At 41.8% G+C, this 23,205-nt stretch overlaps 1 protein-coding gene across 1 annotated transcript; it reads left to right on the top strand.

The window, feature by feature from the left end:
* The first annotated feature begins 1,483 nt into the window (after positions 1 to 1,483).
* On the top strand, positions 1,484 to 23,168 carry cntnap1 (contactin associated protein 1). Its single transcript, XM_058652614.1, has 24 exons — positions 1,484 to 2,325; positions 6,822 to 6,923; positions 7,337 to 7,530; positions 7,762 to 7,915; positions 8,358 to 8,561; positions 8,898 to 9,082; positions 9,274 to 9,423; positions 9,506 to 9,767; positions 11,285 to 11,434; positions 11,525 to 11,699; positions 11,780 to 11,886; positions 12,017 to 12,139; positions 12,368 to 12,571; positions 12,805 to 12,961; positions 13,058 to 13,185; positions 13,288 to 13,461; positions 13,548 to 13,766; positions 13,870 to 14,109; positions 14,190 to 14,429; positions 14,539 to 14,666; positions 15,265 to 15,358; positions 15,451 to 15,681; positions 15,771 to 15,815; positions 19,381 to 23,168. Exons 1-24 carry the CDS (start codon positions 2,265 to 2,267, stop codon positions 19,578 to 19,580), a joined length of 3,927 nt encoding a protein of 1,308 aa, XP_058508597.1. The 5' UTR covers positions 1,484 to 2,264; the 3' UTR covers positions 19,581 to 23,168.
* Positions 23,169 to 23,205: the final 37 nt, after the last annotated feature.

Raw genomic sequence — 23,205 nt, forward strand, 5'->3', positions numbered from 1 at the left:
TTTGTCATTCGTTCGCTATTCGTGTCAAGGTTTAATGCATTTTGGCAGCACACGTTATAAAATCAACATAATAAAGATGATTGTGGGAGAGCGATGGACAACAGCCAGTCAACCAAACCACTGAGCTGCTTTAATGTGCCGTCAGACTCACGTCTGAGCTTCATCTGACACCTAGTGGACAGTTGCAAGTATGACTTCACTGAAACTGAGGCTTTGCCTTAAATAGTACACATTAGTAAATTAAACTTGGGGCTAACATTGTGTAAAAACAACATTACTAATGTGATTATTAAACTTTCAAACCAAATATGTGTTTGACTATAAAATGAATCCAACTTGACAAACTTTTTAATCATTGAAATGTCATGAGGAGCATGACAAAAATGTCTGAGGAATTTTATTATTCCTCAGCCATGGATTGCTCTTATACTGTAAATCATTTATTTATCACTTAAGTCTTTGTGTTTTGTTCAGATGAGTATTTTAACCTCATCTGGATTGTACTGGGTATTAGGCCTGCATGGTTTCTATGGTTACCTTGAATTGAAACGTAAAAGGGACAGATGGCAATCCCGCCTAATCACAATCCTCACATTTATAATCTGTGATGCAGATGTGTGGCAGGGAGGGAGTTTGTGTGTGTGTGCGTCCTTTTGCCGTACATTTTAACACACGTTTCTTTCTGTGCCTTCTTGGACAAAATTGTGTATGATAAACTCTAATCTGTGAAACATACATTTCCATTTATTCTGTCCCAAAACACAAATAATGGCAGGAGATTATGAATACCTCTTTATCTTATTTTTAAACCTAATCTTGAACAGTGGTGATGTGATATAGATTAGTACACCGAATCAATAAGGAAAGCTTGGAAGACAGAAAAGTATAGATTTACACTCTAGTTAGATAAATCATATTTCTTTAGGTACTTCACCTGCTGATTTCATGTCCTACTTTCATCTTCCATGTCCCACAGTCTCCCGTTTACCATCATCTTCTTTTACTGTATACTGTAATACTGACAAGTCAGGAGACAAACCAGTGGAATGAGAGCTTATAACCGGACTATCTGATTTGATTGAAAACATGGTAAATCCCACGCTGGCTCAGGCGTTCATCTTTGCTAACACACTGATGTCCCATAAACCCACTTCTTAATCCCAAAGCCTTATTTTATTTTGTGGTCAGTGTGCCATTCACTACAACAAATCCTCCACTGCCTCACTTTCATCCTGCCTCCACACACCCACCCCTGTGTGTAATACTCATGTTGTGGGGACCTAAATCTGTTTACACACAGTCACATTATGGGGACTTGTCTGCCTTCCCATGATTACATTTTTAAGAAGAGGACATGTTAGGATAGGGTTAGGGTCACTTTAAGGTCAATGTAATGTCCTCTGAAGTCATGGGAATCAGTGTGTGTGTGTGTGTGTGTGTGTAGACTCAGCTTGCTTCTCCTCTGGGCATAAATGAGAGTGCACTGGCATGAAGTGAGTACCTGGACAAGGTCAAACAGGGAAGCAGTCAGAGCTCCACCGCCTGCTGGTCTGTCGTCACCGCTGTGACCTGCAGTTCTGCAGCTGATACAAGATATTGAAGGACTTTCATCCTATTTCTGGGACAAGTTCAGATCTGTGTTCTTGGAGGAAAAAAGACAAACTGATTAACAATCCCATCTTATTGCAGCTGCAACCTTGGCCAGTTGGCAAAGTGGACCACAGGAGGATATAGGACATTCAGGAGGAGAGGACAAGAAGAGGAATATCCTAAACATTTTTGGGGCACTGTTTTTGACCAAAAGAACTGTTTTTTTTATTTATCTTGTAGTTGTCTTAAACCAAACAACCAAATACGATCTACGGTGTACGTGAAAGTTTTTTTTTTTCCCTCCTCTGCATCTAAAAAATCCCAGACTCCTGCAGATTGAAGCAACGCAACAAAAAATCCTGCTCTCAGCAAAAAGAACCTGCAGCCGCCACAACACGCTGCATGATAAGCCACAGCATCGCATGACAGACATGTAATTAAACTCTACATCACAGAATAATCATAATTATATAGAGAGGAATTGCGCGTTCTCGGGGCGCAGCATCAGCACCAGCAGCATCCGATGCGCGTCCCCGCCCCGGTAGAGGCTGCCCGCCATCCCGGGAAGAGGAGTTAAAGTTGGGCTTGAAGGAGGGTGTGAGGAGAGGATGCTGCAGAACCATCTACCGTCTCATTAACATAGCCTATGCGGAGAAACGCGTCCTGAGAGAAGGATGACTTGCAAAATATTGAGCCTATGCCTCTTGTTTTTGGGTTTCCAACACTGCTCATCACGTAAGTCCTCGCCAAACAGCATTTATTCATTTGTTCTATCTGCTAGACTGTGATTAAAATTCTGCCAATGTGTTTTGAACATTCAGATTGTTAGAGAAAAGGAGAAAAGTTGGTTATAAGTGGTGGTGGTGGTGGTGGTGGGGGGATGTATCCCATAAACCATAGGTGTTGGGATATTTGAAGGGCAAGCATGTTTAAATCAGACATAACCTTTATTTGACACAGTTTCTTTAAATGTCACTGTTTGCAGTTTTTAATAATGCACTGTTGTGAGGGAACACGCCAAAAAAAAAAAGTGCAGCATCAAACTGCGTCGGTCCCGCAGAAGGTGCGCACGATGCTCCACATTGCCCTGCACTGTCTGCATTGCAGTGCTTTCTCTGTCTCAGCCTGGATACAAGTTTCTGCAGCGCGCGCTCTGTGCAAAGCACGAGCCGCTGCTGTCGCGTTCTCTCCTCCGTGTCATCAGCTCAGTGTCCCTGTGATTTGTGCATGTTTTTAATGTCGCTGACAAAAAGAAAAGAGACAATTTGCAAAGTGACCACAGAGGCGAACATGCAGCAGAGCTCAGCAGAGCTCAGCAGGGCTCAGCGTCCTGACCGGGACCAGCCCACACTGCAGTACTTTTTTTTTTTGGGAAGCCTGCTGTGTGATCGCATCACCTGTGTCCAAAATGCCCTGCGTCATGCCCACGACAGGCGTGGATTAACCTGAACAATCATTACGCACTCCATCATCAATGAGGCAGTGATGATGCGGTGGATTTAGTTCAGGACACACAGAGGTGGGGCTTTTTTTTCTGAAGTGCAAAGATGCCGTTTAGCCATGAACATGTATTAATATGCATTCATGCATATTCATAAGCTTCACATAGATGATGTCAGTGTAGGGTTGACCTCAGGAGATCTTCACTGTTCATTAAACCCCTGACAGTGCATTTCATGACGCATGGGTTTTTGACTTTGGCAGGGAACGTCATCATGTGACTTCTGGATATAGTTTTGAATGGCAAATCCTGAAAGAATCAAAGCAGCAACCCTGATATTTGTCACTGTGGATCAAAAACGGCTTTTAAAGACAAAAATATCATCCGATAAGATCTGTAAACCTTAAATATGACATAGATGTTTCAAAAACTGGTTCAAAAAGGGATGTCCGGCACCACTGTTGTGTTTTTGGAATGGTTGGTTATAGCTTACTTAGTATCAGCACAAATGTAAGTTTTTTAAGAGTTTAACGACTATATTTGACCGATATTGATGTTGGTAGATACTCGGTATCATAACTGGTTTGTGTAAGATCTCTGCCAAATAGACATGCTGATAAGTGATCTGTATTCTGCTGTAATAGAAGATTTAAAAGCAAAATGTATAAGTGGCTGCTCTCAAGTAGAAGTTAGATATTGGATCCCACCACTGAGTTCAAGCTCGTGGTTTTTGTTTTGCTGTATTCCCGACACTTTTATTGCAGGCCCTGGCCAATTATACCCTATATACAGTATCTGCTGTATGGCTGTGCATGATGGAGCCGTGCCAAACTAAAATGGAGCCTCCCATCTCTGTCACCCAGTCTGGGGTGGGGCTGCGATTCCCTTGTGTGTGTGTGTGTGAGTTATGAAATAGCAGGGTGTGATGCATGGGCATATACAGTAAATCTCAAGTTTTCGGCTTTGTGAATTCTGTCATGGTCGAGCAGCGGGGGAGACAGTCTGAAATTATTTTCTTTTTCCCACAAGGAGAGGTGTTGTGTTGCTCTGTGCATCGGCTACAGGAGGCTGCTGTTGTTTGAGATCCAAATTTAAACCTGAATGAGATTCTGCTGTGCCGTATGGTTTAGATTTTCATCCCCTGACACGTATCCATTCAACACCTACAACGTCTGCCTGCTCGGGGATTAATAATTCAGTAAAATTCCTTTAATAGAGAATGTTGCCTCGTCCTAGCCATATGTCCTGCTGCAGTATTTTGTATGTATATATATATATATATATATATATATATATATATATATATATATATGTATATGTTGATAGTGATAGTGATGTGCACATATGCTGAGTGTCAGAGTCAGGATGAAGTGACAGCCTGAGGAGGACCCACTCTGCGTCACCTGCAGTAATAGAGTGTCAGCCCAGACAGGCCAGCAGCATCAGACTGATGATTCAGCAGAAATCGTGCAAGTGCCCCACACACAGCCACACACAGTTCCCCCTCAGCTCTTTAAATGATACATGGGGAGGAAAATGTCTGTGTGTGCCGCAGAGAGGGGAGGGCTTACAGTATATGCTGGATCCAGAAGTAGACAGAGGTTTTAAAAAGGAGGCTGTGCATGCACTTTGGGCACACTTTAGCTACTGCAGCATGATAATGCCCTCTCTTGGAGAGCAAGGTAGACGGATGATGATGATGATGATGATGATGATGATGATGAGAGAGCGTATGAGGTAACGGGAAGAGTTGGCTTCACTGAGTCGGGATGGAGATAAAAAAGGGAGAGGCGTCAGAGTGATGGAATAGGAGGTTGAAGACGCTGAGTAATTGTGGGTGCAGAGTGCGTGACATTTTTTTTACCATGAGGAGGAGCTGCGGAGCTGAAAAGCCTGGGTTAATCTGCTGCATTCTAATCTAATCCTCGCATTTATGGTTAAAGTCTTCTGCCTGTAATGAAGGAATGAAAACAAATCGATTTGTTTTAAGCCATGAGCGGGGAGGGGGGGAGAAAAGAGCTTTGGGCATTAAACTGCAGCACCGAGCCTGCACATGTTTTTGTGTGTATGCAGTGGACTAACGTGTGAACCGGCTCCTCTGTGCACTCCTGGAATGACACAGCAGAGATCTGTCGTTATTGATCATCTGCCTGCAACACATTTCTCTGTAGAAATAGGGAGACCGAGGTACAACGTCAAGGTCAAATTTCCTTTGCTCAGCACGTTTCTTCCACCTGAGTGTGCAGTGTGTCCTTGCGTCAAAGCTGACAGAACTCATGGTCATATGAATCATGGTGTATTTGTGGTGTATAATGGCTGGCAGAGAGTGTGTTTCACAGGGCATTTAAGGTAGAGTGAGGGCATGGATGAAAGATTTCTACTTCCTTAGTCATATTTCTTCACTGTAGGGCCCAGTCCTCTTTTCTATTATTTCTCATTTTGCTCCATCGGGACCTGGGAAGAAATGGTGATCCAAACCTCCATGAGCGCCTGACACTGTCATTTAGTTTGAGGAAGTGTAGAAGATGATTCTGACTGGAGGCGACAGGCAGATCAGATGTAGAGGAAAGGTATCCAGTGTCGGGACAGGATCCAACAACGTGGAGACAAATGTTGGCAGACCTGGCTGTTTCCATTTGAGTTTGGCTGCAAGGGTATGCTCACATCTCTTGGAGGAGAAAAACAAGGACGGAAGGAGAGGAAAGATGCTAATGCAGGGGTTTGGAAATACAGAGGAAAGAGCCTCTTGTTGGTTTTGGAACAGTTGTGCTATAGATGCTGTCATTGCTGCCGAATCACCAACTGGACGATATTGTGATTCAGGGTCTAATTGTCTCAGGAAAATAGGGCACCTGACATCTCACAGACAAAAGTAAAAATCGTCCTGTGGCCTGTGACCAATATCTGCAACTGTCTTTTGCATTTTCATCTTTCTGTGATTTTAAGAACAAACTGAAACACCAGAACACCTGTTAAGGTCAGACTTACAGCTCCTTTATTCAATGATTTTTGAAACCTTTTCCTTCAAATAAAACCCAATGTATCCATATTTTTAGCCTGTTCATGTTTGAAACTCTGGAGTTATTAAACGCATACGAAAAAGGAGACAGTGTTTATCGTGCAGCTCAACGTAAGGGCATCACACGTTTACCCTCTGCGTTGACACAAGCAAGATTAGGCCAAAAAATATCATCAGACTTAATAGCCCGGGAGCTGAAGAACGACACGCAGCAGATGGGCGATGGTCCTATCAGTTTAATAACCCCAATTCAGAATAACAACTCACACTAGAGTGACACCACAGCCATGGTGTGACTTTGACTGACACTTACCAGAAACACAGAAATATACAAACAATGAAGCAATAAAGGGCAGATACATGCGTGCAGGCATGAAGGCACACACAAATATGATTCTGACACATTTTACGAGATGGTCCTCTACTTATAGTACTTTTAGTGAACTGCTGTTCCCATCCAATCGGCGAAGAAATGAGACTTGTAAAGAGGCTATGCTGTATCACAATGTGGAATATGGAACATCTATTTGTTTTAACTGGTAAAAAACAAAAAGATAAATTGTACTGTGATTTGAATTTAATTGGATTCTTCAAAGTGAAACTGTATTTTTTTCTTTTTGTCTCATGGATGGTGAAACCTCTAATTAAACTCAGGTTACACTGCCAAGAACTGCCTCATTTGCAGAATCAGTTGTGAATGCTGCATTAATTAATAACTCCTGATCTTTTTTCCCCCCTCTCTTGCTCTTTTTGTTTTGTTTTTAACTGCAGAAGAATGTGTGGATCCCCTGGTGTCGGGGCTTTATGCCTCCTCTTTCCTCGCTTCCTCCAGATATAACTTCCTGTACTCGGCCAATTTTGCCAAACTGTACGGTAAGTACGTATACTTGTCGTACCGAGTTCATCCATAATTGTATGCTCTTCACCTTGGACGCCTTCCTTTTTGGGGATATGTGAAGTTGCTTTACAATAATAAGCACCCCAAAAGCAGCACACCAGGGCTAAAACACCCAAACTGCCACAATATCAAGTGGCAGTTGAGGTGCATTGTAGGAAATGCGGGTACCAGAGACAATATTCGATTTTATTCTACTCTACACTACAGTGGTGTTGTGTGGTCTACAGCTTTAAGTACACTGTCAATATTCAGTCTCACCATTGGATGTCACCAGTTCTTACATGCTGGACTATTAAATTAGACTTCATTTCATGATGATTTCCTGATCTCATTGCCATCAAAATGTATCTTTCATCCTCAAATCAAAGCCCCTCTTTCTCCACTTTAGGCAGCAGCGGCTGGTCTCCAACCCCTACGGACAAGCAGCCGTGGCTGCAGATTGACCTGCGCAGGAAGTACCGCCTGCTGGCCATCGCCACACAGGGCACCTTTAACTCCTATGACTGGGTCACGAAGTACGCGCTGCTGTACGGAGACAGGCCGGATTCCTGGACCCCGTACATCATGAGAGGAGGAAACTCTGTAGGTTGAGAGGTTGGGGGGCGATGAGTCAAACATACTCTTTACAGTGGATTCTGCATTCACTGGGTGTCACCGTTGCATTGATTGTCACTTAAAACAAAGAGTGCAGCTTGTTATCTTCAGCATGGACAGAGCTAATCTCATCATCAGTTCATTTTGAGTGTATTAATTAAGTGTTAACATCATTGCAGCGTCTCAGTAGTTCTCTCTCTTTGTCCAATCCATTCACAGACTATGCCTGGAAACTGGAATTATTATCAGGTGAAGAGGAATGTCTTCCATTACGAATTTACCGCTAAACACATCCGTCTGCTCCCTCTGGCATGGAACACAGAGAACGGAGGGAAGATTGGTGTGAGGCTGGAGCTGTTTGGCTGCCCATATGGTAAAAAAAAAAAAAAAATGGTGATGTACTGGCTCTGATTTAGATCTGGAGGACATTCTACAATTCCACTGCTTAATTTTAATTGGACAATATGTCACTACATCTGTGTGCCAATTATACTTCAGACTAAACAAGATCAGTATCGCCTGATTCATCGCTCCAAAGCTAAAAGGCAACACATGTGAGATACTCCACATGCATGTGAGATACTCCATAAGGCATTTTATGAAGCATTTCCTAAACCTTAAATTCATTATTATTATTATTAGTATTACTATCAAGTCCTTAATTTTGTAACAAACTTACAATAGAGGACCCAAAATCAGATTCAGACAGATAAAGATGAAATAGTCTCCTGTGGAAAATGAATCCCCAAAACAGGAAATAATTAATGACGACTGAAAAATACAAAGCAGGTGACCGATTTTGCTCCATGTTTCAGATTCCCACGTGCTACAGTACAACGGGGACGATTCGGTGTTCTACTTGTATCCAGAAAAGAGGTCCCGCACTTTGCACGACCACATCGCCATCAACTTCAAGACTCTGGAGCAGGACGGGCTGCTGTTGCACAGCGAGGGGATTCAGGGAGACATTTTCACCCTGGAGCTGAAGCGAGGCCGTCTCTACCTGCATATCAGTCTTGGTACGGGATGAGTAGCTCCCCGATAAATTGAAAAAACGCTTTGTAGTTTTTGGCTAGGCTTCTGTTACACAGGTAGTGGACGGCTGGCAGGAAATGAAAGTGAGAAATGGCAGCACCTAATGTGCTAAGCCACACAGGGATATGATAGAATTTATGGAAAGGGTTTTGTTGTGGAGTTGTGGATAAAGAATATTATTGACCTTTTTGACAGTCACATTCATCTCAGAAAGAAGCAGGCTTCTCATAATCCTGAAATCATTACCACTGTTTGTTTGACTTCAACAATCTGTCTTTTTTCCTCTCACTTTTACATTTCATCTTTTTTTTTTTTTTTAGGAAGCAGTGTTTTGCACAAAGTAAATGGTCGGACTACTCTCATAGCCGGCAGCCTCCTGGATAATCTACACTGGCACTATGTCACCATCAAGCGCTATGGGAGACAGGTGAACTTCACGGTGGACAGTCAGAGAGTAACAGCCATCTGTAACGGAGAGTTTACACACATGGATTTAAACACGAAGGTAAGTCAGCACGAGGATTAAAGTTCCAGTGTAAGACATTGTATTTTTACTGTGTTTCACTGACGGAGTTGGGAAAGGGAAGAGTGAGCGGATGAGTCCTTTCTTTGCTGCATTCTGCAGTCTCACCATTAAATTATTACACACTGGACCTTTAATTATCCTTTATGATTGTAACTGCTGTTACTTCTTAGCTGTATGTGGGAGGAGTCATAGAGGAAAACCTCCCGCACCTCCCTACCACACCAAATTTCCGTGGTTGCCTGGAGAACGTCTTCTTCAACGGCATCAACATCATCGACAAGGCCAAGAGAGAAGACACTGACATCCACATACCAGGAAAGGTAGGACTTGATACAAACCCCCGTCACAACATAATCACAATCACTGGAAATGTTTTCCTTATTTTTCTTTTTTTACACGCAGAAAAAGATGCACTTTGCCTGCCGTGACATTCTCCTGCGCCCCATGACCTTCGCTGGGCCCAACAACTTCTTGCAAGTGCCAGGCTTCTTCAGAAGGTCTCGTTTGGCCGTCAAGTTCAAATTCCGTTCGTGGGACTACACGGGGCTGCTTATGTTCACACGCTTCGCCGATGACCTCGGCGCCCTTGAGCTGGGTCTGAGTGAGGGACAGATCAACGTGACAATATTCCAGCCGGGAAAGAAGAAAATCCAGTTTGCCGCAGGTAGTCATATACATGTTTTGGGCATCGTAACATGCAGTGTTCCAATTACTCTGTGACATTTGTGGGAGATTTATTTTTAAGCGACACTGCTACTAAACATCCATGTATGCAAACATGGAACTGTGTGGCAGTGCGATCATGGCAGTACTAGGAAAGAAATGTTTGTGTGTCTCTCTCACACCATCACATCATTCTTCAAATGCAAGCAGACACCTCTGTGTCCATCCGTGCAGCCTACACACAAGAAGTTCAAGAGGGAACGTAACATTAGAATGGAGGTGATTTGAGTGCAGCGCCACCACACATGGGTGGTAACAGCAGGAACTGCATTAGGTTTATTAGCGGATACATTGACAAATGTTTGGAAATTGGTACATAATGAGTGAAAAAACACATGTTGATATATTTTACTATATTTTTTAAAAATGGACGATCTGCCAGTTCGTCCCTCTCAATGTCTGAAACTAGGTTTTCTGGGAAGCTTATGTCCTATTCAGAGGGAGCCGAGCTCACCCTTTAACCCCATAATTCGGTAATCAGACATAATACTGAATAATCGGATTGCGATTTTTGCAAAATATTAGAATAGCTCAAAAAAGGCCTCTGAGCCAAAAACACAGGTTAGGGTCAAAACAGAAGTTGATTAAAAACCACCAGAGGTGAGCACATGGAAAAGCAGTTCAAATTCCAAACCCAAAACAACAAAATGAAGACAAACACCAGCAACCTAACAAGCGCTAAAACAGTTGAAACCCTCCCTGAAAACAGACAAGACACTCTGGAAGCTTAAATACACATGGATTAACGAGACACAGGTGTGGCTAATTAGGGCGGGGCAGGCAATCAAACACAGGGTGGAGAAGACAGAGGAAATCACAGCAGAATGACAGACACAAAACAGAACAGAACACAAAATGCACAGAAAAACATAAACTCAGCAAACATTGTCCTTGGTTTCACTATAAGTCTCACTATTTAATGAACTCCTACTTATGAGACTGTCTGAAAGTCTGAAAAAGGCAACATCCTCCTAACTCTTTGGCTACTTTGGCTTAAGATGTGCACAAACCGAAGCTCGATAGATGTTCTCTGCTTACTTTAAGCTTCAGTGTGTAAGAATATTAGTATTATAAGTGTATCACTGGTTGGTACAGCAGCCCGAATGTTCAAACCAGCCAGAAAATGTGTTTTATGTTTTGGAGTGGAAACTTACCAAACAAAGAATTGCTCTGCCACATAAACCCACTGCCTAAACTAACATATTTGGAGAGTAGAAGAGTAGAACTAGCTGTGAAAGAGGCTTTGCATCCTATATCATGGTATGTAAAGGCCACTTTACTTCCCTGAAACATTTAGGAAGGGAAGGGGGTGAACGAAAGGAGTCCTCTCTTTGTTGCAATCTGAGTCCCACCATTAGATGTCACTATTTCTTACACACTGGACCTGGACATTCAGCCAATGATTTAGCCAATGTCCATCTTTGTTATAGTCATTAATGTAATTTCTCCATTCTCTAGGATACCGGCTAAATAATGGGTATTGGCATACAGTGGATCTGGCAGCCCGAGACAACCTTCTGACCCTCACAATTGACGAAGAGGAGGGCTCTCCACTGAAGATCACCAACCCCTTCACAGTTAGAACAGGGGACCGCTACTTTTTTGGAGGTATAGTGATGACATTTGGATATTTGCAAAAAAAAAAAACTCCATAATTCATTCTGTTAACGTCATACATATTTGCTTACCTTCAATCAGGTTGTCCGAAAACAAATAACACAATAAGGAAGTGTGAGACCAAGCTGAATCGCTTTCACGGTTGCATACAGCACATCTTCATAGACGACGAGCAGCTTGACATTGATATAATTCTGGAACGAAAGTGGGGGCGCTATGCTGAGCTGCTCTTTGGAACCTGTGGCATCACCGACCGGTAAGAAACATCACTTTATCTGTCACTTATCCTGGACATAGAATTCAAAGACTCACATTCAGCATGTGTTTTCTTCGCAGGTGTACTCCAAATCCATGTGAACACGAAGGCCGGTGCATCCAATCGTGGGATGATTTTATTTGCCTCTGTGAGAACACGGGATATAAAGGAGAAGTGTGTCACATGTGTACGTGCTGGCTGATGATCTGATTGAAATACATGTTTCTTTCACAGTTAATTACCCCTGATTCATGCAGCGTTTTTTCTCGACAACGATAATAAACGAGGAATCTCTCTTTCTCTCTCTCGTTAAACAGCGGTTTACAAAGAGTCGTGCGAAGCCTACAGACTCAGCGGCAAGTATTGGTCTGGAAACTACACCATTGATCCTGATCTCAGTGGACCCCTGAAGCCATTTGAGGTGTACTGCAAAATGAAGTGTAAGCAAGCACAGTCACTAATAAAATACAGCTGCAGTGTTTGTGCGATCCTCTGTAGGGTTGTTAATTAAACTTGGGACCGCAAGATGTCTGGTTATCACGCTCCTGTAATGAGAAATGTGGAGGGAAGTTTCCTGGGAAATCAAAAGGATTAGATCATAAATTGCTTTTGATTCTTTTTTATTTCTCTTTTTTTTTCTCTCGTTCACCCCCCCAACCTCTGGACAGCTTATAAAGCTTGGACGGTGATTATGCACGACCGAGTGGATGGCACCAAGGTGACAGGGAGTTCAATAGACCGGCCGTATATCGGCAATGTCAAATACTGGAATGCCTCATGGGATGAAGTCACTGCTCTGGCCAACACTTCCATGTACTGCGAGCAGTGGATTGACTACTCCTGCTACAAGTCCCGTCTTCTCAACACCCCGAGTGAGTTCGTAGTACTAGACTTTTAAAGTGGTTGAACTTAGAAATTAACATTTATCTGCTGCCTCAACAATGTAAGTTGCTGTCTCAGTCGTCTGTGGATTGGACAAAATGTACAATTAGTCAAGATAATAGATAATCGTCAGTATAACTGGGGTTTATTGTCCAGAACTTAACCCTAACTTAAGTTGGGTGTCCTATTATCCACTAAAACACCATTTCTTGTTTCAAAATAGATGGAAGACCGTTTGGTTACTGGATCGGTCGCAACAACGAGACTCACTATTACTGGGGTGGGACATTCAGAGAGGTCCACAAGTGTGGATGTTCTGTCAACCAAACCTGCGTCGACCCCAAGTTTCAGTGCAACTGTGATGCTGACTATAGACAATGGTGAGAGAAAAAGAGAGAGAGAGAGATACATGACGGAGGTTTGGCTATGAATCTGCAAAATGGATGTTTTAAGCTAATCCCTCTGTGAACTTTCAGGTACTCAGATAAAGGTTACCTGGACTTTCGAGACCATCTGCCTGTGAGGAGAGTGGTGGTCGGGGACACCAACAGGACCGGCTCTGAAGCACAGTTTACTGTTGGGCCCCTCCGCTGCCATGGAGACAGTGAGTTTTATTGCAATGGGGTTCTGTTCACACACAGTGATTTGTATCAATGAAGGGCCAGAAGTTGTTCTTCTTTACGTATATTTCAAACTTATCCCACAGGAAACATCTGGAACACAATAGCGTTCACCAAACCCGCCTACATCGCCTTCCCCACCTTCAGGCCGGGGTCCAGCGCTGACATCTCCTTCCACTTCAAAACATACCGTGGTAACTGTGTCTTCTTGGAGAATTCGGACGAACACCTACGAAACTTTATACGGATAGAGCTCAACAGTGAGTCGCAATGGGATCTTATACTGTTGAAAGATTTATTAAAGATCATTATTTTTTTTCTAACCAGATCCTCCTTCCTTCTCCAGGTACCCATGAACTTGTATTTGTATTTATGGTTGGTGATGGCATCCTTAATGTGACCCTACACTCTCCTGTGGGGCTCAATGACAATGAGTGGCACTTTGTCCAGGTTGAGATTAACGTGAAGTTGGCCAGGATTAAGGTCGATTATCAGCCTTGGGCCGTGAAACGTTTCCCTGGTCAGACCTTTATCACCATGAACTTTACTCATCCTCTCCTAGTAGGTAGGTTGACCTCAAGTGACTTTGGTAGGGTAAAACGATTTAGCGATTTATGAAGTCCTTATAACTTTGATTTAACCACTAACAAAAGTATTCTTTATATTAGGTGCAGCGAATCGCACGCTGAGACCGTTCTTGGGGTGTATGCGAGGGCTACGGATGAATGGTGTTCCTCTGGATCTAGAGGGTAGAGTAAATGAAGAACAGGGTATACGGAGGAATTGTACAGGAGAGTGCCTCAATGCTACCATACCTTGTCGAAACAGTGGGCAGTGTATTGAGGGTTATGCGTCCTACACGTGTGACTGTAACAACACAGCCTTTGATGGTTTCTACTGCCATAAAGGTGAGTTCCTGAGAGGACGTGCAGCCATACTTTGAAACAAACTTAGGTTACCAAAAGAACAATAACCTTTTTTTTCTCAGACATTGGAGCCTACTTTGAAATCGGTTCCTGGTTGAGGTACAACATACGAAAGAAGCCTACATCGGATGAAGCGGTGTGGGCCAACTGGATTGACCCACACTACGACAATTTCAGCCTCGGTTACAACGACACAGCAGATGACATAGAGTTCAGTTTCAGCACAGTCCACACGCCGGCTGTGTTGCTCTACATCAGCTCCTTCGTCCAGGACTACATCGCCGTCATCCTCAAGAAGGACGGTAGGAGAAGCTCAGAGAACATTACATTTGTGGGGCTGTGGACTTCTGAGTCTCAAAAACTACCTCCAACGATTGACGCAATGCTTTGTTGCGTGTATCTCCTTTACAGGAAGTGTTGACCTGAGGTACAAGCTGGGACTTAGGACACAGACGTACCAGTTGACTCACCGAAACCTGGCAGATGGATACCCCCACTATGTCAACATAACCAGACACAACAGAACCATCAAAACACAGGTTTATGCTCTCACTGCTGCTACTGTGCAAACCATCCAAGACTAGGGGTGTTGCATTTTCAGGTTGTCCATCCCTTTCTTGTTAACATGATCTGTGAAGAATGTCACAAGGTAATTTTGTACATATGTGGATGCGGTTTAACTGAAGAGATTAGAATTTGGTGATTAAAGATCACTTCAGAAGATGATTAAATATGACGTTATGGAAGAGGAGGCCACAAGGCAACCAGTATTTCAGATGCAAACTTCTGTGAAACACCAATGAAGAAGATGTAAGACAGTTTCATTGCATTAACTTGATTTTAAGGATGACCTGATTAGGACTTGTTGGTCAAAACTCAAGGCCCCTGTGACCTCAAATAGCCCCCGACTGCCTTGTGAATGCATTAGCTTAAGATGATCTCAAGAGAATCCTTTCAAATTTGGCTCAGATGTTCCACAAGACTCACGGATTTAGTATTTAGATAAGGATGGCCAGAATCAACAAGCCTATTTTTGGTGATTCTAGACGAAAACAGCATTGGTCAGCGGAGGCCTACATCTGCTGGGTTGGAATTCTATTTTGTGATGAAGTGTATGAATTATTATTCTGCCTACAGGTGGATTATATGGAACCCATAGTGGATAAAATAACCTTAGTGGAGGATGCTAGGTTTGACTCTCCAAAGACCATGTTCCTCGGCAGAGTTATGGGTAAATCTCGACACTTGACTTATTTGTGTATTCATCTTGCTGCCAGTGTTATTCAAAGAACTTATGGTCAATGTTTGCGCCTGTTCCTTCAGAGGTTGGTGACATTGACTACGAGATTCAGAGGCTTAATGCTCCAGGCTTCATTGGCTGCATATCCGGGGTGAGGTACAACGTCTATGCCCCTTTAAAGGCCTTCTTCCGTCCAAATGAAACAGATCCTCCGGTAACGACACAAGGCTACGTCTCTGAGTCAAACTGTGGCGCCTTCCCTCCTGTCTTGGGTTATGTACCTTGGGAGGTAGACCCTTGGTTTACGGGCATAGGTGAGGTTTCTTAAATTCCTGGTTCAGAATAAAAAAATATATATATTTTTTCCCATTTATCCACTTTACTTTGTATCTCTGTCTTTCAGAATATATTTATATCCATGATGATCTTGGCCTGTTTTGGATAACAGGTAAGATTTCAGCATTTATCTACTTTGTTCATGAATTTGCTGCATGAAAAGCAAAAGCTGTTTTATATTTTTGACACTTCTCACTGTCCTCATTGCTGTTTTACTCACTCTCCCCCATTCCCAGGCAAAACAAATTAGAAATTCTCTGTCCCATAAAATCCCATAATCCTAAATCTGGGCAGGATTGTCTAGTTCCACTGTGAGCTTTTAGGTGTTTACTGAAGCATTTCACTGCAGACTCAAATGTATTACATATGGCACAAAACAGAACAGAAGAAAACTAAAATAATTTTCTAATTCACTGTTATCTTATTTACGATTGTATTTGATTTCTTAATCTAGTGTTGAATAGTACTACTAGAATGGTAGTGTAATAGTGTAATGGTGATAATAATAATAAGTAATAGTGTTTTGTTTTTTGTCACACTTAAATGTCTCAGGTTATCAAAGAAATTTAAATGTTAAACAAAGATAACCCAAGTAAACACAAAATGCAGTGTAAGTGATGATGTAAAAACAACATGTGAAAAAGTAATTGCCCCCTTAACCTAATAACTGGTTGTGCCACCGTTAGCAGCAACAACTGCAATTAAGCATTTGTGATAACTGGCAAGTCTTTCACATGGCTGTGGAGGGATTTTACTAGGTAGGCAATTACTATTTCACATAGGTTTGGATAGTTTTTTTGTTTCTTAATAAATAAAATCATCGCTTAAAAACTGCATTTTCCATTTACTTGGGTTATCATTGTCTAATATTTAAATTGGTTTGATAATCAACTATAACTTGTATGTTTGTGGACGGAAAGGGGGGAAACTCAGAAGCCACACAAGAGCTTTGATAGTGGAGGTCAAATCTAGGACATTTGGAAAACATCAGGGCTCGTCGTCCTGTACCAGACTCCTTGGTGAATGACAGAGTCTTACTGACCAGGCTCCACATGTTGTGTTTATCAGATAATCATTTCCATTTGCAAAGCCAGCAGACCTTTTAGGTCACACCGCACCAATTCCTTTCATTTCCTGAAAGCCGACTCTATATCTGAGATTACGTTCACGGACTAAAAACATGGACCCAAGTGTGACAAACACTTATATTCGGTGTCATTAAGGCTGTATAGGCGATGATATGGCACTTTATTACACGAGGGTATGTTGAGTCCTGAGATGTTATGAGCACACAGTGATGCAAATAGATGACGGAGAATCGTAAAAAAAATTAGAGCAGGAGTCTCAGGATTAAAGAGCAGCACAGACTCTGTCCCTGTCTGAGACCTTTACCGGATCAGACTATATTTAGTCTGCATGGGCTTTAGTCTTCATCATTGATGCCTCAGCTTAATAGATTTTTCAGCTTTGGGGATATTATGCTAATGCAGTGTGTCATCAAAGATTAGTTCACCATTCGGGCATCGCAACAATGTTCCCCCCGCTGGTTATTATAAATTATATGGACCTTTTTTCCTCTCTGATAACCAGTTTTGCCTTCATTTGGGTCAAAACAATAACACCTGCAGCTGTGAAAACTCTGTTAGCTGCAGAAAAAAGCTTTTCTGGGAAAAGAAAAATAACTCACTGGATGTTATGTCTTGCCAGCAGCAGCAGCATCAGCAGCAGCAGCATTGACCCAATCTCTCTGTCCGTTTATTGAGTGTATGAACCTGAGGGGTAGAGGCCTTTCGCCAGCATGTATTGGCACATAGGCGAGGAAACACTGGGGATATTTTGCCGGTCTGTTACACCCTGTAAACCCTGACAATCAAACATTGACACACCTGTAGGCAATACAGCTATAACCTGTATGTTTGTGGACTGAAGGGGGGGCTTTGATAATGGAGGTCATGTTAGGTACAGCCATTCAAATCTAGGACACATTTTGGACATTTGGAAAACATGACAAGGGAGTTGTTTACCAGGTGAAAAACACACGCAGCTCAAACATCAGGGCCTGTCGTCCTGTACCAGACTCCTTGGTGAGTGAAAAAGTCTTACTGACCAGGCTCCACATGTCGTGTTTATCAGATAATCATTTCCATTTACAAAGCCAGCAGACCTTTTAGGTCACACCGCACCAATTCCTTTCATTTCCTGAAAGCCGACTCTATATCTGAGATTATATTTACGGACTAACAACATGGGCCCACAAGCCGCTGACGATAATCTCTTTTACCCTAATTTGACGTTAAATGTCCAGACGAACAGGGGTGGATGACACGAAACTGGGTTTTTCCAGGAGTGAGTAATATTGTATTTATATAAATATAAATACAAATGACATAGACTGGGCTTCACAACACTTGCAATGATACTGTCATGTGCAATAAAGAACAGTTTTAACTTAAAAGTAGGTAGGTAACATGGTCATTGGTACCAACATGACCTGACCAAAGAAAAAGACCAGTGCTGCTTCAACTATTCAATATGCAGACTTGCTTAATATGAGTCCTGACTTTGATATTGCAGAATAAAAAATATATACCAAGTGATTCATTATTCCTGAACCTACAGGCATTAAAATGTTATGACTTAGTGGACCTGTGCACTTTAAGATTTATGCATAAAATAAGAACTGATCTCCTGCCAAATACAAGACAGAATCCTTTCACAACCAGAGAGAGTCCACACGTGTGTAAGTCTCTGTGTGAAGAAAAAAAATACACCTTTGACTGGTGTATTTTAAAAAGAGGTTTCCAAAGAGGTTTCCAAAGAGCACAAGGCAACAACATATACAACATTACAAAAGGCTACTAGTAACTAATCTTTAGATAAAGGCAAGGTGACACTTACTGGTCAGCAGACACAGGAAACACGCAGGTTAAATACACAGGTGGAGAGATAACGATACACAGGTGAACCACATCAGGGCGGGGCAGGTAATCACAGAGGAGGGAAACTGACTCTGAAATGAGAGGCAATGGTAATTATTACCAAATAAAACAGATGAAACAGAACACAGAAGACTACAATGTGTCAACACAAATGTCTGCATTTATTTATTTGAACTAAATAACAATAAAATAATAGATATTATGGTTAACCCTAAGAACACAAAGCATTTTGGCTGCTTTTTTTCCCCTATTATTATTATGTTTAAACATACAGTATATACAGAGGGTTTAAGAATGTTCTTTCATTTTCACCAACTTTATAAACACACCTGAGCAAAAAGTACTCAAAATGTATGAAATCGGACTGAATTTGTGAAATTTGGAAATAAGTCAGTTCAAAGATCACTTGGCTTGTTTTGTGATTTCTGCATAATTATTGCCACTTTATATCACTACTAAAAAGGCAATATAAAATGAATCATAACATAACACATTTTTTTTAAAGCCTGAATATGTGACCTATAAACACCCTGCCCCCCCCAGGATGTCCATATAAGGAGTTGTGTATTATTCCCACGGCAAATTACCATGGGTGCATTTGCAACATAGATCCGTGCCGCATGAGCACTAAGGGTTAATGAAGTGACTCTTGTCAGTTTGGCTGCTATAGCAACAACACAGAAATAGAAGAACATCCGTAGTTTCCACAATGACTCTGCTATGACTTTCCTCTTTCAGTCATTGTGATCCTGGCGCTGCTGCTACTCTTCGCGGGCCTGTACAGCATCTATGTGTACGCGTATCAGCAGAAAGGCAGCTACCGCACCAACGAACCCAAGAACCTGGAGTCTCCGAGCAGCGCCCGCCCTCTGACCGAATCCCTGAGAAGAGAAAAAAAGAACCTCCCACAAATCGACGAGGACTTCAGGAGTGACTAGCATCACAGGACCTGTGGGACAGCGTGGGTGGGGTTAGACCAGGGGTCGGGCAAGAGGGAAATAGCATTTACAACAACCACAGATACCTGTATTAATTTTCTAATCCCTTTTTATTTTTGGCATTTCAGTTTGTTTTCCTTGCCCCATGTTGAGTGGGATCTGATGCCTGGTGCTCTACTGTATATGTATATTTGGTAAGTTCAAGTTTTGTTGGGTTCAGAGTTCAAATCAAGCCCCGTGCTGCGTGACACGTCTCACACTGTGTTGCAGGGTGAAATAATGAAGTGCCTCATCTGAGCAAGCTGGATCTGAAGCGACCACAAACGCTTATTCAGATCAGGGTCGTGGATCAAAAGGATATTGAGGTGGTGTCGGAGTACAACATCGGTTCGGAGTATTCGCGCATTTTATCGGTCGTTTTTTTTTCCGAGCTGTTTTTGAGAGCAACTAAAGCCACCGATACATATATCACTGCATAGATTTACCTTTTGATGACAATCTCTCATTCTTCTGTAGCTCTGAGCACACCTGAGAGCTGCTTCACCAAACCAGCTCTTTAAAAACAAACGGAAATTAACCGGCGTTCCTAAGTAAAAACAACAACAACCAACCGACGAGACAGCAAGCTGACAAGCATGGAGCTTTTGAGATGTTAAGCTTTTGAGATGATACATATTAAGATCGTAAAAGGTTATATGCTTATATTTGTTGTATTCCAGCCTATAGCGGTGCATTACCTATACACAATGGCACTCGCTGAAATTGCTCAGAATTGCCATGTAATATAGTGTCAGTAGATAGCAGCTTTGCCAATTGCAGTGCGCTCACATTCTCAGATGCTTCGGGAAATGAGAGTGTGATGAGTTGTTGGATACTGTACCTCTGGGTGTGACAGTTAACAGACTGCTGGTGTACTGCAGAGTCAGAACAGACAAGAAATGAAGAGAGGAGGTGTCATAAGAGGTCGCCAGGGACTGAGTGACCCACATATGACCCACATATCCAAGGTCTCGTTTCCCTTCTCTCGTCTTACTTATATCAAGAATCAAGCTGCCAATAGCTCGGTGCTACAGAGTGTTTGACTCAGCAGACGTTTTGCTGAAAAGAATCAAAAATCCTTTTTTCGTGACCCGATAATTAAGGAAAAAGAAAAATCCGCCAGGAAACAGCTGCTCCCTATTGCCATGTGGAGACACACGCACACACACAATAACATTATGTACAGAGGACCACACATGTGTAAATGCTAGTCTTCTACTTCAAACTCACAGTGCTTGAATGTTTTAATATAACGCTGTAGGGCCAGTCGCTGACCATGCCGTCTTTGCTGCTGCTGTTGCTGCTGCTTGTTTAGCTGCTACCAGTGGAAAAGTCTAGATATCGTTTTTATTTTGTTGGCAAGACGACGTTTAATTTGACGTGTGCGGTGCAACCAAAAGCGTACTGTAGGCCCATCATCGCTCACCACCACTAATACACTGTTGTGTTTGTGAAAAATACAAAAATAGAATCATACATTTGCAGCATACGTAGAGCATGAACGCACTTTGCAGAAACACGCAATAATATGAATACTTTTTTTCAGCATTTTAATTGCACATGCAAAATAGCACATAGGATGTGACGCGTGTATATGTGAATATTGTGCAAAGCAAACTTTCTTTCATTCTACAGTTTATACAGAAAAAAGGGGAAAGAGTTAAACTACGAGAAGAAGGTGGAGGTGATTGAATGTAAACTCTTTGACTCTGTTTTCACTGACGAGCTCCTTTATGGCGCAAACTACTCATGTTAGCTTTTAAGAGAACGCTCAGGATACAGAAAGTGCAGTACTTTGTCCTCCGTAGCACGAATATACCTCCAAAATCCAACATGGCGGTTGGGTGTTGCAAACAGGGACAGGATTGTTCAAAATTGTACAGCGACAGGATGTACAGTAGATGTAAAAAACTAAACTAAAACAAACCTGCAATGACTGTAAAGGCACGACTTGCTGATAATGTATGTAAATGTACACATTTAGCCTCCGCAGACTATATTTTTAAGAATGTGCTGTGAGGAGATGAATGGAAGTGAAAAAACTGAGCATATGCAGTGAAACTGTTGTTGGCAACACTTTACATTACAGTACAGTAACAACATTGTGATAATAATATTGTAATATGGAAATATTCAATGTCTTATTGCAATTTCCACCTTTTTATATCCAGATAATAGCTAACTAATAGCTAGCTAATAGCTAGCTAATAACTAGCTAATTACAGTAGGTTTCTGTCAGAGTAATGTTAATGAAAAAGGTAATTACTATATCTTTTAGTTGTAATTCATTCTCCTATATGACCCACACACATTTTTCGTCCTTATTACTAAATTAATCCAAATTTATTGCTATTGCACATTTAAAAACAACAATTGCTAGTGCTGTACATAGCATAAATACATAAAACATTACAGAATATGAAACAATGTAAACTAACGGCGATATAAATAACAACAAAAACAATAGAACCAAATAAAACAGAAACAAGGTCAATAAATAAAGATATAAAACACTCTTATACATGGTCACTAAGCTATGACTATAACTATAGTTCTGTTATCATAATATCACTTCCCTTTACCAAATTATTACTATACTATTATGCCATATTGTCATTATAGTATATTGTAATGTAAACTGTTGCCCTGTTTGGGTTCTGGTGGATACAAAGTGTCGCGTGTGTTTTATGTTAACCGGACAATCATCAACCAAATGTCACACTGGGAGAAACCAACAACGTTGGGGTCAACTTTGCTTCATTGCCTATTAGGAAAAGAGTTCCTTGCGTAGGATACACAATAAATGTATGCATCTATTCATCGTTAATGGATTATAAACATTCAGCCTAGCAGTGTTTGTCATATGTGGTCCCTGGCACGCGCGCGTGTGTATGTGTATGTGTGAGTGACTGGCTGTTTTAACTGCTTTGTGTTCTGTGCTCACCAAATCACATTATACTGGTGTTAGATATTTATTTATTTATTTTTAAGTGCACCAATAGTACCAGAGAAGGACAGAGACAAGGCCTGGTAATAAAGCTCAGTGTGCTCCAGTGTGTCCAACCTGCTTCCTTCCTTACAATAGAGGCATGGATGGACGTGGGCAAAAATTGATTAGGATACAATTGGCCAGTAGAGGGAGCACACCAGCAGGATTAAGTTATCTGCTAAAAGAGGATTTAAAATAAACAATAATTAAATGAGATTTGTGTTTTCAAAGTGGCACAAACTTGAATTTTGGCCCTAAAAAAGGTCACAACTTGCATGTAATCCTGTTCTACTCTGTACTAACACCACACAGTTCCAGTACTTAGTAAAATCCTTTAGACTTTTGTGAAATACATCAGCTGTTCACAGTGATACCATGTGTGGAATGAAAATGATAAAAACACCAGAGGGACGAAGTCGGCAGGTTAGACTTCAAACTGCACCATCGAAACTCAATCCTTCTGCTATCAACAGTTGTTTGTGACCACACTCGAGTATTTTTCTTTCTGTTTTGTATTAACTTTCACTGTAAATGACCATGACTGTGTAAAGTAAGGTAAAGCCAAATTGTCACATCAATAAAAGAAGCTTGAAGGAA

Source organism: Solea solea, chromosome 16, assembly GCF_958295425.1.
Source record: "Solea solea chromosome 16, fSolSol10.1, whole genome shotgun sequence".
Lineage (NCBI taxonomy): Eukaryota > Metazoa > Chordata > Actinopteri > Pleuronectiformes > Soleidae > Solea > Solea solea.

Bases quoted from the DNA above. Each gene is read 5' to 3' on its own strand.
- cntnap1 (XM_058652614.1), top strand. From the start codon at position 2,265: ATGACTTGCAAAATATTGAGCCTATGCCTCTTGTTTTTGGGTTTCCAA. The intron at 7,531-7,761 runs GTAGGTTGAGAG...ATCCATTCACAG, and splicing joins TCATGAGAGGAGGAAACTCT to ACTATGCCTGGAAACTGGAA. The intron at 11,700-11,779 runs GTAAGAAACATC...TTTTCTTCGCAG, and splicing joins ACCTGTGGCATCACCGACCG to GTGTACTCCAAATCCATGTG.